Source organism: Mobula hypostoma, unplaced genomic scaffold, assembly GCF_963921235.1.
Source record: "Mobula hypostoma unplaced genomic scaffold, sMobHyp1.1 scaffold_181, whole genome shotgun sequence".
Taxonomy (NCBI): Eukaryota; Metazoa; Chordata; class Chondrichthyes; order Myliobatiformes; family Myliobatidae; genus Mobula; species Mobula hypostoma.
Genome location: NW_026948244.1, coordinates 79,380 through 92,500, shown reverse-complemented (window position 1 = coordinate 92,500; position 13,121 = coordinate 79,380). Strand labels below are relative to the sequence as shown.

General features: G+C 57.2%; 1 protein-coding gene across 1 annotated transcript in view; it reads left to right on the top strand.

The window, feature by feature from the left end:
• LOC134342156 (haptoglobin-like) overlaps window positions 1-9,342 on the top strand; it is a 21,894-nt gene extending 12,552 nt beyond the window's left edge. Inside the window, exons 4-7 of the mRNA XM_063040130.1 lie at window positions 343-417; window positions 1,331-1,468; window positions 3,246-3,320; window positions 7,925-9,342. Coding sequence (XP_062896200.1) covers window positions 343-417; window positions 1,331-1,468; window positions 3,246-3,320; window positions 7,925-8,700 — 1,064 coding nt within the window. The 3' untranslated portion in view covers window positions 8,701-9,342. The remainder of the gene's footprint in view (window positions 1-342; window positions 418-1,330; window positions 1,469-3,245; window positions 3,321-7,924) is intronic.
• The last annotated feature ends 3,779 nt before the right edge of the window (window positions 9,343-13,121 follow it).

Genomic DNA, 13,121 nt, shown 5'->3' with positions numbered 1-13,121 from the left:
GTCTGTCTGTCTGTCTCTCCTCTGTCTGTCTGTCTGTCTCTCTCTACCCCCCACTCTCTCTCTCCCTCTGTCTATCTTTCTCTCTCTCTCCCTCCACTCTCTCTCTCCGTCTGTCTGTCTCTCTCTCTCTCTCTCTTTCTCTCCCTCTGTCTGTCTGTCTGTCTCTCTCTCCTCTGTCTGTCTGTCTGTCTCTCTCTACCCCCCACTCTCTCTCTCCCTCTGTCTGTCTTTCTCTCTTTCTCTCTCTCTCTCTTTCCCCTTCTGTCTATCTCTCACCCCCCTCTCTCTCTCTCTCTCTCTCTAACTTTCGATTCTGTCTCCCCACCCCCTCCTGTTCCCCAGGCGTCTACATCTGCGCCGAAACCGGCAACTGGACGAACAGAAAGCTAAAGACAGACCTTCCCGAATGCAAGAAGGGTGAGAGAGAGAGAGGGGCGGCCCGCGGGGGGGGGGCGGTGGGTGGGGTGGACGGGGAGAAGCGGGGGTGGTGGGGGAGAGGGGGCCGGGTAAAGGTGGGGAAGGGGTCGGTGATGAGGAGAGGGGGGTGGGCGATGAGGGAGAGGGGTCCGGCAGGGAGGGACAGGGGGTCGGTGAGGTGGCAAAGGGGGTGGGCGATGAGGGAGAGGGTTTGACGGGGAGGGAGAAGGGGTCGGCCGGGGGGGACAAGGGGTCGGTGAGGGGGCGAGGGGGTGGGCGATGAGGGAGAGGGTTCGGCGGGGAGGGAGATGGGGCCGGCAGGGAGGGACAGGGGGTCGGTGAGGGGCGAGGCGGTGGGCGATGAGGGAGAGGGGGCCGCTGGGGAGGGAGAGAGTTTGACGGGGAGGGAGAAAGGGCAGGCGGGGAGGGCGAAAGGGTCGGCGGGCAGGGAGAAGGGGTCAGCGAGGGCCGAGAGGGAGCCGGGTGAAGGGGTGCGTCGGTGACAGGGAGAGGGGTTGGGCGATGAGGAAGAGGGGGCCAGCGGGGAGGGAGAGGGTTTGGCGGGAAGGGAGAAGGGGGTCGGCAGGGAGGGTGAGAGGTAGAGGGGGTGGAGGTGGGCGATGAGGGAGGGTTTGGCGGGGGGGGAGAAGGAGGTCGATGAGGGAGAAGGGACCGACGGGGTGGAAGGGGGCCAGCGGGGAGGGAGAGGGCGTCTAGTGAGGAAGGAGGGGGTTTGGGGAGGAGGGAGAGGGTGTGGGCAAGGAGGGAGAGGAAGTGGGTGATGACGGAGTGGGGGTGGTCGGGCGGGGGGGAGCAGGTGATGAGGGAGAGGGAGCCGGCAGGGGAGGGAGGGTCAGCAGGCTGGGACGAGCGGCGAGGCGAGGGAGTCTGACCTCTGGGTCTTGACCTGCAGTTGCCGACTGCGGGCCGCCGCAGAAGATCGAGCACGGACACGTGGATCACCTGACCGACCACCTGGAAAACGTCTACCTGTCCGCCGTGAAGTACACCTGTGACACCGACTACCGGGAGGAGGTGTACAGCGACGAAGGTGTGTGTCCGACCGAGCGACTGACGGGGGAAACGGCGCCCCGTCCCCCCTCCGGTCCATGGATCACACATACGGACACACAAACTGTACTTCAGACCTGTCTCTGTCCCACCCACACTCTCCTCTCCCCCACACTCTACCCTCTCTAACCCCGCACTCTCCCCCCTTCTCCCTCTCCCCTCCTCTTTGCCCCTCGCTCTCCCCCTCTCCCCCGTCATCCCTCTCTCCCCTCCCCTCTCTAACCCCTCCCTTCCGATCTCTCCATCTCACTTTCTCTCCCGCTTTCTCCCCTCCCTCTCTCTCTCCGCCCCTGTCCTCCCCCTCTCCCAACTGTCTCCCCCTTCCCTCCTTCTCTCTCCCCACTTGTTCCCTTCCCCCAATCTTTCCCCAGTTCACCCCTCCATCTCTCTCCCCACTCTCTTCATCCCCCCTCCATCTCTCTCCACTCCCTCCCCTCCCCCTCTCTCTCAGCCCTCTCTCCCATCACTGCCCGCTCTCTCCCTCTCCCCTCTTTCTCCACACTCCCTCCCTTCCCCTCTGTCTCTCTCCCCCCTCTCCCAACTGTCTCTCCCCTCCCTCCTTCTCTCTCCCCACTCGTTCCCTTCCCCCAATCTTTCCCCAGTCTCCCCTCCATCTCTCTCCCCACTCTCTTCCTCCCCCTCCATCTCTCCCTACTCCCTCCCCTCCCCCTCTCTCTCACCCCTCTCTCCCATCAGGCCCCAATTTCTCCCTCTCCCCCTCTCTCTCTCCCCACTCCCCCGTCTGCCTCTCCACTCCCTCTCTCTCCCTCTGTCCCTACTCTCCCTCCCCTCGTCATTGTCTCTCCCCACTCCCTCCCCTCACCCCTCTGTCTCTTCCCTCCCTTCCTCTCCCCTCCCTCTCTCCCCCCCTCTGTCCCCACTCTCTCTCCCCTCTCCCTTGTCTCTCTCCACTCCCTCCCCTCCTCCCTCTGTCTCTCCCCTCCCTCTCTCCCTCCCTTTGTCCCGACTCTCATTCCCCTCCCCCTAGTCTCTCCCCACTCCCTCCCCTCCCCCTCTGTCTCTCTCCTCCCTCTCTCTCTCCCTCTGTCCCTACTCTCTCCCCTCCCCCTTGTCTCTCCCCACTCTCTCCCTCTCTCTCCCCACTCCCTCCCCTCTCACGTCTGTCTCTCCCCTCCCTCTCTCTCTCCCTCTGTCCCTACTCTCTCCTCTCCCTCTTGTCTCTCACCACTCCCTCCCCTCACCCTCTCTCTCTCCTCCTTTCCCCTCCCCTCCCCTTGTCTCTCCCCCCTCTCTCCCCACTCTCTCATCTCTCTCTCCCCACTCCCTCCCCCCCCCTCTCTCCCCTCCCTTTCCCCTCCCCCTTGTCTCTCCCTCTCTCTCCCCAATCCCTCCCCTCTCACGTCTGTCTCTCCCCTCCCTCTCTCTCCCCCTCTGTCCCTACTCTCTCCCCTCCCTCTTGTCTCTCCCCACTCCCTCCCCTCACCCCCTCTCTCCCCTCCCTTCACCTCCCCTCCCCTTGTCTGTCCCCCCTCTCTCCCCACTCTCTCATCTCTCACGTCTGTCTCTCCCCTCCCCCCTCTCTCCCCTCCCTTCACCTCCCCTCCCCCCTCTCTCTCCTATAGTTCTCCCTATACCCACTCTGCCTCTGCCCTCCCTCTCTGCCCTCTCTTTCTCTATCCCCTCATCCTTTCATCCCTCTCTTTCCCCTCATCCTCGCCCTCCCTCTCTCCACCCGGCCGCCCCCACCCCCAGCGGTGTTGTAGTTTTTTAAAACCCCGTTCTATTCACATTCCCAGGAATCTACGTGTGCTCCGCAAACGGTCACTGGATGAACAAGGACCTGGGAGAGAAGATTCCCAAGTGTATCCCAGGTGAGTCCCAAACCCTGGGGGAGGGGGTGAGGCGCAGCAAAGATGGCGACTATATTTTATTCAGAGTTCGGCGAGGTTTGGTTTGTCACTGAGAACACTCGAAAACTTCTCTAGTTGTACCATTCTGACAGACTGTATCACTGTCTGGTACGGAGGGGCTACTGCACAGGACCGAAAGAAGCTGCAGAGGGTTGTAAATCTAGTCGGCTCCATCTTGGGCTCTCGCCGACAAAGTACCCGGGACATCTTCAGGGAGCGGTGTCTCAGAAAGGCAGCGTCCATGATTAAGGACCCTCCAGCACCCAGGGCTTGTCCCTTTTCTCACCGTCACCGTCAGGTAGGAGGTACAGGAGCCTGAAGACACACACTCAGCGATTCAGGAACAGCTTCTTCCCCTCCGCCGTCCCATTCCAACTTCTGGGACCCAGGCATGCAGGGAGACCTTTCCCTGAAAGTGGAGTCACGGGTAGGCGGGGACCCTGGGGAGTGTTGTGGAACAGAGGGACCCAGGGGTACAGGTACACGGTTCCCTGAATGTGAGTTACAGTAGACTGAGACCCCGGGGAGTGTTGTGGATAAGAGGGAGTCACGGGAAGACGGGGACCCCGGGGAGTGTTGTGGAACAGAGGGACCCAGGGGTACAGGGACACGGTTCCCTGAAAGTGGAGTCACGGGTAGACGGGGACCGTGGAGAGTGTTGTGGAACAGAGGGATCTAGGGGTACGGGGACACGGTTCCCTGAAAGTGGGGTCACAGGTAGACGGGGACCATGGAGAGTGCTGTGGAACAGAGGGATCTAGGGGTACGGGGACACGGTTCCCTGAAAGTGGAGTCACGGGTAGACGGGGACCCTGGGGAGTGTTGTAGAACAGAGGGACCCAGGGGTACAGGGACACGGTTCCCTGAAAGTGGAGTCACGGGTAGGCAGGGGACCCCGGGGAGTGTTGTAGAACAGAGGGACCCAGGGGTACAGGGACATGGTTCCCTGAAAGTGGAGTCACAGGTAGGCAGGGACCCTGGAGAGTGTTGTAGAATAGAGGGACCCAGGGGTACAGGGACACGGTTCCCTGAAAGTGGGGTCACGGGTAGACGGGGACCCTGGGGAGTGTTGTAGAACAGAGGGACCCAGGGGTACGGGGACACGGTTCCCTGAAAGTGGAGTCACAGGTAGACAGGGACCCTGGGGAGTGTTATAGAACAGAGGGACCCAGGGATACAGGGACATGGTTCCCTCAACGTGGAGTCACAGGTAGACATAGACCCCGGGGAGTGTTGTAGAACAGAGAGACCCAGGGGTACAGGGACACGGTTCACTGAAAGTGGTGTCACGGGTAGACGGGGACCCCCGGGGGAGTGTTGTAGAACAGAGGGACCCCGAGGAGTGTTGTGGATAAGAGGGAGTCACGGGAAGACGGGGACCCTGGGGAGTGTTGTAGAACAGAGGGACCCAGGGATACAGGGACATGGTTCCCTCAACGTGGAGTCACAGGTAGACAGAGACCCCGGGGAGTGTTGTAGAACAGAGGGACGCAGGGGTACAGGGACGCGGTTCCCTGAAAGTGGAGTCACGGGTAGACGGGGACCCTGGGGAGTGTTGTAGAACAGAGTGACCCAGGGGTACAGGGACACGGTTCCCTGAAAGTGGAGTCACGGGTAGACGGGGACCCTGGAGAGTGTTGTAGAACAGAGTGACCCAGGGGTACAGGGACACAGTTCCCTGAAAGTGGAGTCACGGGTAGACGGGGACCCTGGGGACTGTTGTGGAACAGAGGGACCCAGGGGTGCAGGGACACGGTTCACTGAAAATGGAGTCACGGGAAGACAGGGACCCTGGGGAGTGTTGTAGAACAGAGTGACCCAGGGGTACAGGGACACGGTTCCCTGAAAGTGGAGTCACGGGTAAATGGGGACCCTGGGGAGTGTTGTAGAACAGAGGGGTACAGGGACACAGTTCCCTGAAAGTGGAGTCACGGGTAGACGGGGACCCTGGGGACTGTTGTGGAACAGAGGGACCCAGGGGTGCAGGGACACGGTTCACTGAAAATGGAGTCACGGGAAGACAGGGACCCTGGGGAGTGTTGTGGAACAGAGGGACCCAGGGGTACAGGGACACGGTTCCCTGTAAGTGGAGTCACGGGTAGACGGGGACCCTGGGGAGTGTTGTAGAACAGAGGGGTACAGGGACACAGTTCCCTGAAAGTGGGGTCACGGGTAGATGGGGACCCTGGGGACTGTTGTGGAACAGAGGGACCCAGGGGTGCAGGGACACGGTTCACTGAAAATGGAGTCACGGGAAGACAGGGACCCTGGGGAGTGTTGTGGAACAGAGGGACCCAGGGGTACAGGGACACGGTTCCCAGAAAGTGGGATCGCAGGTAGATTGAATTGATTTTATTTCTTACAACCTTCACATACAAGAGGAGTAAAAATCTTCACGTTACATCTCCATCTGAATTTGCAATTTATAGTAATTTGTAATAAATAGTATGTACAACAGGACAGTCAATATAACTTAGAAATAGAGTTGTGTCGGCTTGAATTAATGAATCTGATGACCTGGTGGAAGAAGCTGTCCCGGAGCCTGTCGGTCCGGGCTTTTATGCTGCGGTACCGTTTCCCGGACGGTAGCAGCTGGGACAGTTTGTGGTTGGGGGTGACTCGAGTCCCCAATGATCCTTCGGGCCCTTTTCACGCACCCGTCTCTGTAAATGTCCCGAACAGTGGGAAGTTCACATCTACAGATGGGCTGGGCTGTCCACACCACTCTCTGCAGAGTCCTGCGATCGAGGGAAGTACAGTTCCCATACCAGGCAGTGATGCAGCCAGTCAGGATGCTCTCAATTGTGCCCCTGTGGAAAGTCTTTAGGATTTAGGGGGGCCCATACCAAACTTCTTCATCCATCTGAGGTGAAAGAGGCGCTGTTGTGTTTTTTTTCACAACACAGCCTGTGTGTACAGACCTCGCGAGATCCTCAGTGATGTTTATACCGAGGAACTGAAAGCTGTTCACTCCCTCAACCCCAGATCCATCGGTGTCAATAGGGGTCGGCCCGTCTCCATTATCCCTGTCGTCCACGACCAGCTCCTTTGTTTGGTGTGACTTTGACGGAGAGGTTGTTGTTCTCTGACGCCACTGTGTGAGGGCGATGACTTCTTCCCTGCAGGCTGCCTCGTTAATATCTGAGATAAGGCCCAATCAGCGTCGTGTCGACGGGCAAATTTAGTTAAGAAGTTAAAGAGATGAACTACTCTTTAACTGGCTAACTTTCCGCATTTTATTTAAATGCGTAATTTATTACTCAGTTAAATGACAATTTGTCTGTTTTAAAAAAAAATATTCTATGTTTCTATGTTTCTATGTTTCTATGTTTCTAAATCCATGATTAGGTGGGACAGCCGCTTAATTGGTCCGAAATGCGCCAGTCCTGATGTGTCCCAACGGACGGACATCGTTTAAAACTTTATATTACATCATAATTCGACAATATAACATTTATTTTAAAGTGTAATGCAAACATTTTTCTGTTGTTTAAAGGCGAATAACGGCCCCTTCTCTCCTTCCGACGTTCCCTTTCTCTCTCTCCACTTCTCCTCAAACTCCTTCTCTCTCCTCTCATCTAATCCCCTCTCGCCAATGCTCTCCCATTCCTCTCTCCCCCTTTTCCCTTCTCTCTCCCCCCTCTCCTTCCCCATACTTCACCCTTCTCGCCTTTTGCCTTTCTCCTTCTCTCCTCTCTTCCTCCTCTCTCTCTCATCTGTCTCCTCTCTTTCTCCCTCTCCTCTCTTTCTGTATCCCCTCTCGTCTCTCTCCCTCCCTTGTCTTTCCTCTCCCTCCCCTCTCTTTCTCTCTCTCCTCCCCTCTTCTCTCGTCTCCCTCCCCTCTCTTTCTCTCTCTCCGCCCCTCTTCTCTGATCTCTCTCCCCTCTCTCTCTCTCCGCCCCTCTCTCTTTCCTCTATCTCCTCTCTTCCTCCCTCTCCCCTCTGACTGCTCTTCTCTCTCTCTCCCCTCTCTTTCTCTCTCTCTGCCCCTCTTCTCTGATCTCTCTCCCCCCTCTCTCTCCGCCCCTCTCTCTTTCCTCTATCTCCTCTCTTCCTCCCTCTCCCCTCTGACTGCTCTTCTCTCTCTCTCCCTTCTCTTTCTCTCTCCTCTCTTCCTCCCTCTCCCCTCTGACTGCTCTCCTCTCTTCTCCCCTCTCTTTCTCTCTCCTCGTCTCTCTCCTCTCTTCCTCCCTCTCCCCTCTGACTGCTCTTCTGTCTCTCCCCTCTCTTTCTCTCTCCCCTCTCCCCTCTCCCTCTCTCCTCTCTCTGTCTCTCTCTCTCTCTCCCTCTCTCTCTCTCTCACTCTCTCTCTCTCTCTCTCTCTCACTCTCTCTCTGTCTCTCTCTCCCCTCTCTTTCTCTCTCCCCTCTCCCTCTCTCCTCTCTCTGTCTCTCTCTCTTTCTCTCTCTGTCTCACTCTCTCTCTCTCTCACTCTCTCTCTCTGTCTCTCTTTCTCTCTCCCCTCTCCCTCTCTCCTCCCTCTCTCCTCCCTCTCTCTCTCTCTCTCTCTCTCTCTCTCTCTCTCCCCCCCCCCCACCTCTTCACACCACCCCCTCCCGGGACAGTGCACTGCGGCGAGGCGATAACTCACCTGCACTCGGAGAAGGAGACCGACCACACCGAGCTGGTGACCCACGGGGCCGCGCCCTGGACGGTGCTGCTGCAGCGGATCAGCGACCCGGACGACCTGCGCAACGCCGTGCTGATCGACCACCGCTGGGCGCTGACCAGCGCCCACAACTTCGGCACCGAGGACGAGAAGGCGGCTGCCGCCGTGTTCACCGCCCACGTCGGCGTGGAGGACGCGACCGACCTGCGCACCGGCCGCCGCTACCACGTCGAGCGGGTGGACTTCCAGAGCGCCGTGTCGAAGGTGGGCGAGGCGTACCGAAACGACATCGCCCTGCTGAAGCTGGCCGAGCCGGTGGCGTACGGCGACCATGCCATCCCCATCTGCCTGCCGTCCGTCGACTACGCCACGGCTGGCAAGCTAGGGGTGGTGGCCGGCTGGGATCTGGACCACCAAGAAGGCGCGCACCACGTCACCTACGCAGCGCTGCCGGTCGCCCCGAGGGAAGCCTGCGCCCAGCATTTCGTCGACCAGCACCCAGGCCTCTTCCCGGCCGACATGAGAGAGCAGTTCTGCACGCACGCCCTGGAGCACCGCCCCGAAGCGGCCCAGCGGGACCAGGGCGCCGTCTTCCAGGTCGAGGTGAACGGCACCAACTACGCGGTCGGGGTGCTGAGTTACGACGACCCCGGCGAGGCCCACAACCACGCCGTCTTTACCAGCGCCTACGAACACATCAACTGGATCAAGGGGGTGATGAGCGTTCACTGAGGGAGACCCCCACACCACCCATTCCTCCGTGCGCCTGCCGCGACCCCCTCTCCCGTCCTCTGTGCCCCCCCCAACGCCCAACGGGTCTGCCCCACCCTCTTTCTCCCCCACCCCCTCTTTCCTTCTTCGCCTCCCCTCCCTCTCTCTACGCACCCCCCCCCCCATCCCCGCGCGTCTGCCCCGTCCCCAGGTTCCTAGATAGCTCCTCCCGCCCCCGCTCCCAAGGACGGAAGCCCTGCGTTCCCCGCCACCTACCCCAATCCCAATCCCAAATATCAGACGACCCCCCCCCCCACTCCTCCTCCGCCGCTCCCCCCCCCCGCCCCCCCTCGGAACTGATCGGACGGGCGCACTCGATCCCATCCCCGATCTGTCACCCCGCACCCGATTTACAGAGGGGTGACGGGGGGTCCCGGACCCCGGCTCAGTGGAAAGGTTTCTAGCCTGCCCCCTCCCCCCGCTGTCTTCCTCTTCTCGATCACGTCCCGGCTCGGTTTCCACCCCCACCCCGCACCCCATCTCCGACACGCCCCCAGCGAGGCAGCGCCGGTGCCCGGACAAACAGGGCCGTTTTCGTTTCCTTCCGGAAGGCGAAGAATTTCTCTGCGGAAACCCACCCCCAATAAATTCGGTGGAAGTGAACTCGGCGTCTCCCGTGTCGTTTGTTCAATTCGCTTGTCCGGGTTTGGGCGGGGTCGGAGGAGTGGGGGGGGGGGTACCGGGCTGGAACGAGGGGTACGGCGGAATAGGTGTGTGGGGGGAGGCGGGCCGGTGTTCTCGAAGTTGGGGAGTGTCCTGAGCTCGTTGGGAATGGTTGGCGCAGGGAGAGCAGGAGAGGGGCCAAGCCGTCCAGAATATTGGAAGGAATCTCCTCCGGTTACTTGTTGGCCCCTTCTGCGACGCTACGCCCCTCCCCCTGCCGGTGACCACCCCCCCCCCGCCCACATTCCTTCCCCTACATCCCTCGCCACCTCCGTGAACCCGCTCCCTCCCCCTATGCTGATCAGACATGGGAGCTGATACCCAATTTCCCTCCCGGCCCCAGCCTCCCGTCTTCTCCCCGTATCTCTCCGCTCCCTGACCGATCGAGAAGCGGCCGAACTCTGCCTGAAATTCACGTGAAGACCGGGCCTCCTGTGGCAAGGAATTCCACAGACTCCCCTCTCTCTGAGGCCGTGCCCTCTGGCCTCAAACTCCCCCGCCGCGGTGCATAGAAGCCCAGAGCCGTCAGACGCTCTTCATGTGACAAGCCGTTCAGTCCCGGAATCATTTTCGAGAACCTCCTTTGAACCCTCTCCAGTTTGAGCACGTCCTTTCTCAGAGAAAGGGCCCAGAACTGCTCACAGTACTCCAAGTGAGGTCTCACCAGTGCTTTATAAAGCCTCAACATTACCTCCTTGCTTTTATATTCTAGTCCCCTCGAAATGAATACCAGCCTCGCATTTGCCTTCCTCACCACCGACTCAGCCTGCAAGTTAACCTTCAGGGAACCCTGCTCAAGTCCCTTTGCCCCTCCAATTTCTGAATTCTCTTCCTGTTTAGAAAATAGTCTTTGCCTTTATTCCTTCTGCCGAAGTTCACGGCCGTCCACTTCCCGACTCTGTATCCCATTCTTTGCCCGTTCTCCTCATCTCCCCGGGTCCTTCTGTAGACTCCCTGCTTCCTCAACACTACCTGCCCCTCCTCCTGTCTTCATCTCGTCCGCAAACCAGGGCATCACTTCCGTCATCCACATCATTGACATATAACGCAACTGGCAAGCGTCCCAACCACAGGCGCACGGGTCACCGGCAGCCAGCCTGAACGGGCTCCCTTTCTTCCCACTCTTTGCCTGCTGCCAGTCAGCGGCTGCTCTATCCATGCTACAATCGATCCTGTAATATCAAGGGCCCGCAGTTTGTCAGGCAGCCTCATGTGTGGCACCTCGCCAAGGACCTTCCGAAAATCCAAGTACGCAACGTCGACCGATGCTCCCAAGTCCACTTACACCTCAGGTATTTTTTTAAATTCCTCTCCCTTTAGAAAATAGTCGACGCCTTCATTTCTTCTACTTCCCGACAGGTATTTCATCTGCCACTTAATTGCCCTTCCAAGTCCTTCTGCCGTGTCACGTACCCCGTGACGGGTTAAAGAAACAGCAGAACACTTTGGAGTCTGGTATTGCTACTCGCTGATACTATTTATTAGTAACTACGCAGTACAGTCATATATAACCGGATAAATCAACCAGGTTCGCAGTGTTACGTTTATATAGGGGTGCAAATATAACTCCCGAACTATTGAGCTCGGGGGAAACTAGGCTTAGAGTCTTGAGATGGTAAAGTATAAAAGTATAAAGCTCTGCGATCGAGAATCTCCGGAGGCGAAGGCCCCGAATCCTCGGCTTTGCGTATCGCCTGTTGCCGGGGCCGGGGTCGAAACGCTCGGCGGAGATGGTGCTCGGTGCATCGGTGTCGGGGAGCTGGTCGGAGGCTCCGAGTTTTCCGGACGGACTGTGGTCGGATGCTTCCGGGATGCTGCATCGGCGAGTTGGCGATGCTGGAGGTTCACCGTCTGCGTGAGGTGATGGGACTTTCGAAAGACTCTGAGACTTTTACCGTGCCATGGTCCGTTCTTATCAAATTACGGTATTGCTTTGCACTGTTGTAACTATATGTTATAATTAACATACATCAAAGTTGCTGGTGAACGCAGCAGGCCAGGCAGAATCTATAGGAAGAGGCGCAGTCGACGTTTCAGGCCGAGACCACTTATGTTACGTACCCCGTAACTGGGTTGCCAAACCAGCAGAAATGGATCACTCAGTTGGAGTCTGGAGTACTAGAACTAAGAAAGTTTTATTAAAGAAACAAGCAACACAGTAATCGAAAGGATAATAAATGCAACAGTTCAGCGATGATAAACACACATGTGCACAGAATTAAGATAACAGCATCAATCAAGCTCTATCGTTGTCTAGGGGTAAATGACCAATTTCAAAGTGACACAAAGTTCAGTCCAAAATAGTTCAGTTCGCAGTAATCGTTGCCATGGCGATGGACAACGTGGGGGAAGAGAGAGATGAACAGGAACAACTGATCATTCAGACACGGCTTCACTCACAGACCGGCGAGATGGCTCACAAGCAGCTTTTTGGGCGGGTCCTTGGTGATGTCACCTGAGGTCACCGACTGTGACCCCTCCTCCAGATGCAGTCGATCCTCTGCAGTGAACCCGGCACCCAGGCAAGGGCGGACACACACCGGGTTCCCGCTGATCGTACCTTTTCTACCCTGGCCGTTGTCTGATACTTCTCACCGACTCGTGAGAGGCGCACCGCTTCCAGGGTCTCGTTACCTCGGGTGCCTGGCCTGCTGCGTTCACCAGCAACTTTGATGTATGTTGCTTGAATTTCCAGCATCTGCAGTATTCCTGTTGTATATGTTATAATTATGTGGTTTTTGTTAGTTTTTAAGTCGGTTTGTCATGTGTTTTCGTCATATCGTTCTGGAAAAACATTTTTATCATTTCTTAATGCATGCATTACTAAATGACAATAAAAGGAGACTGCGTGTCCTTATAATCGTAATCATAAGTTCAGTTCATCCACGGAATAGGTGATGAGAGAGATGTTTGTAATCCAAAAGGCGAATGTTGTGAGAAGGCAACTAGATTATGAGGACACTCAGTCCTCTTTTATTGTCATTTAGAAATGCATACATGCATTAAGAAATGATACAATGTTTCTCCAGAGTGATATCACAGAAAACAGGACAACCAAAGACTAACACTGACAGAACCACATAATTATAACATATAGTTACAGCAGTGCAAAGCAATACCATAATTTGATGAAGAACAGACCATGGGCACGGTTAAAAATAGTCTCAAAGTCCCCGAGTCGATCGACTCCCGAGTCCCTGAAAGCAGGCGGCAAAAGGGAGAAACTCCCTGCCGTAAACCTCCAGGCACCGTCAACTTGCCGATGCCCTGGAAGCAGCCGACCACAGCCGACACTGAGTCCATCCGCCCGAGAACTTTGAGCCTCCGATACCGCCTCCCAATCTGCCGACCACCTTTGACCTCACCCCGGCCGCTGAAACACACAAAGCCGAGGATTTCGGGGCCTTCTGCTCCGGAGATTCCAGTTACCACACAGTAGCAGTGGCAGCGAAGCGGGCATTTCAGAAGTTTCTCCAGATGTTCCTCCGTACTCTCACGTCCGTCTCCATCAAATCAGGATTGTGCATGGTCTCCTACTTGACAGGTAACAGATATCATTCACCGGAGAGGCCGCGCCCGCACTGCCGTCGCGCCGCTATCTTCTCCTCCTCCTGTTTCGGTATTCCACAGATTCCGCAACAGCAATACAAAATAACAATAGTGATAGGGTTTTATCTCCGAAGTTGTTCCACTCCATATACGAAATATCACCGACAGTG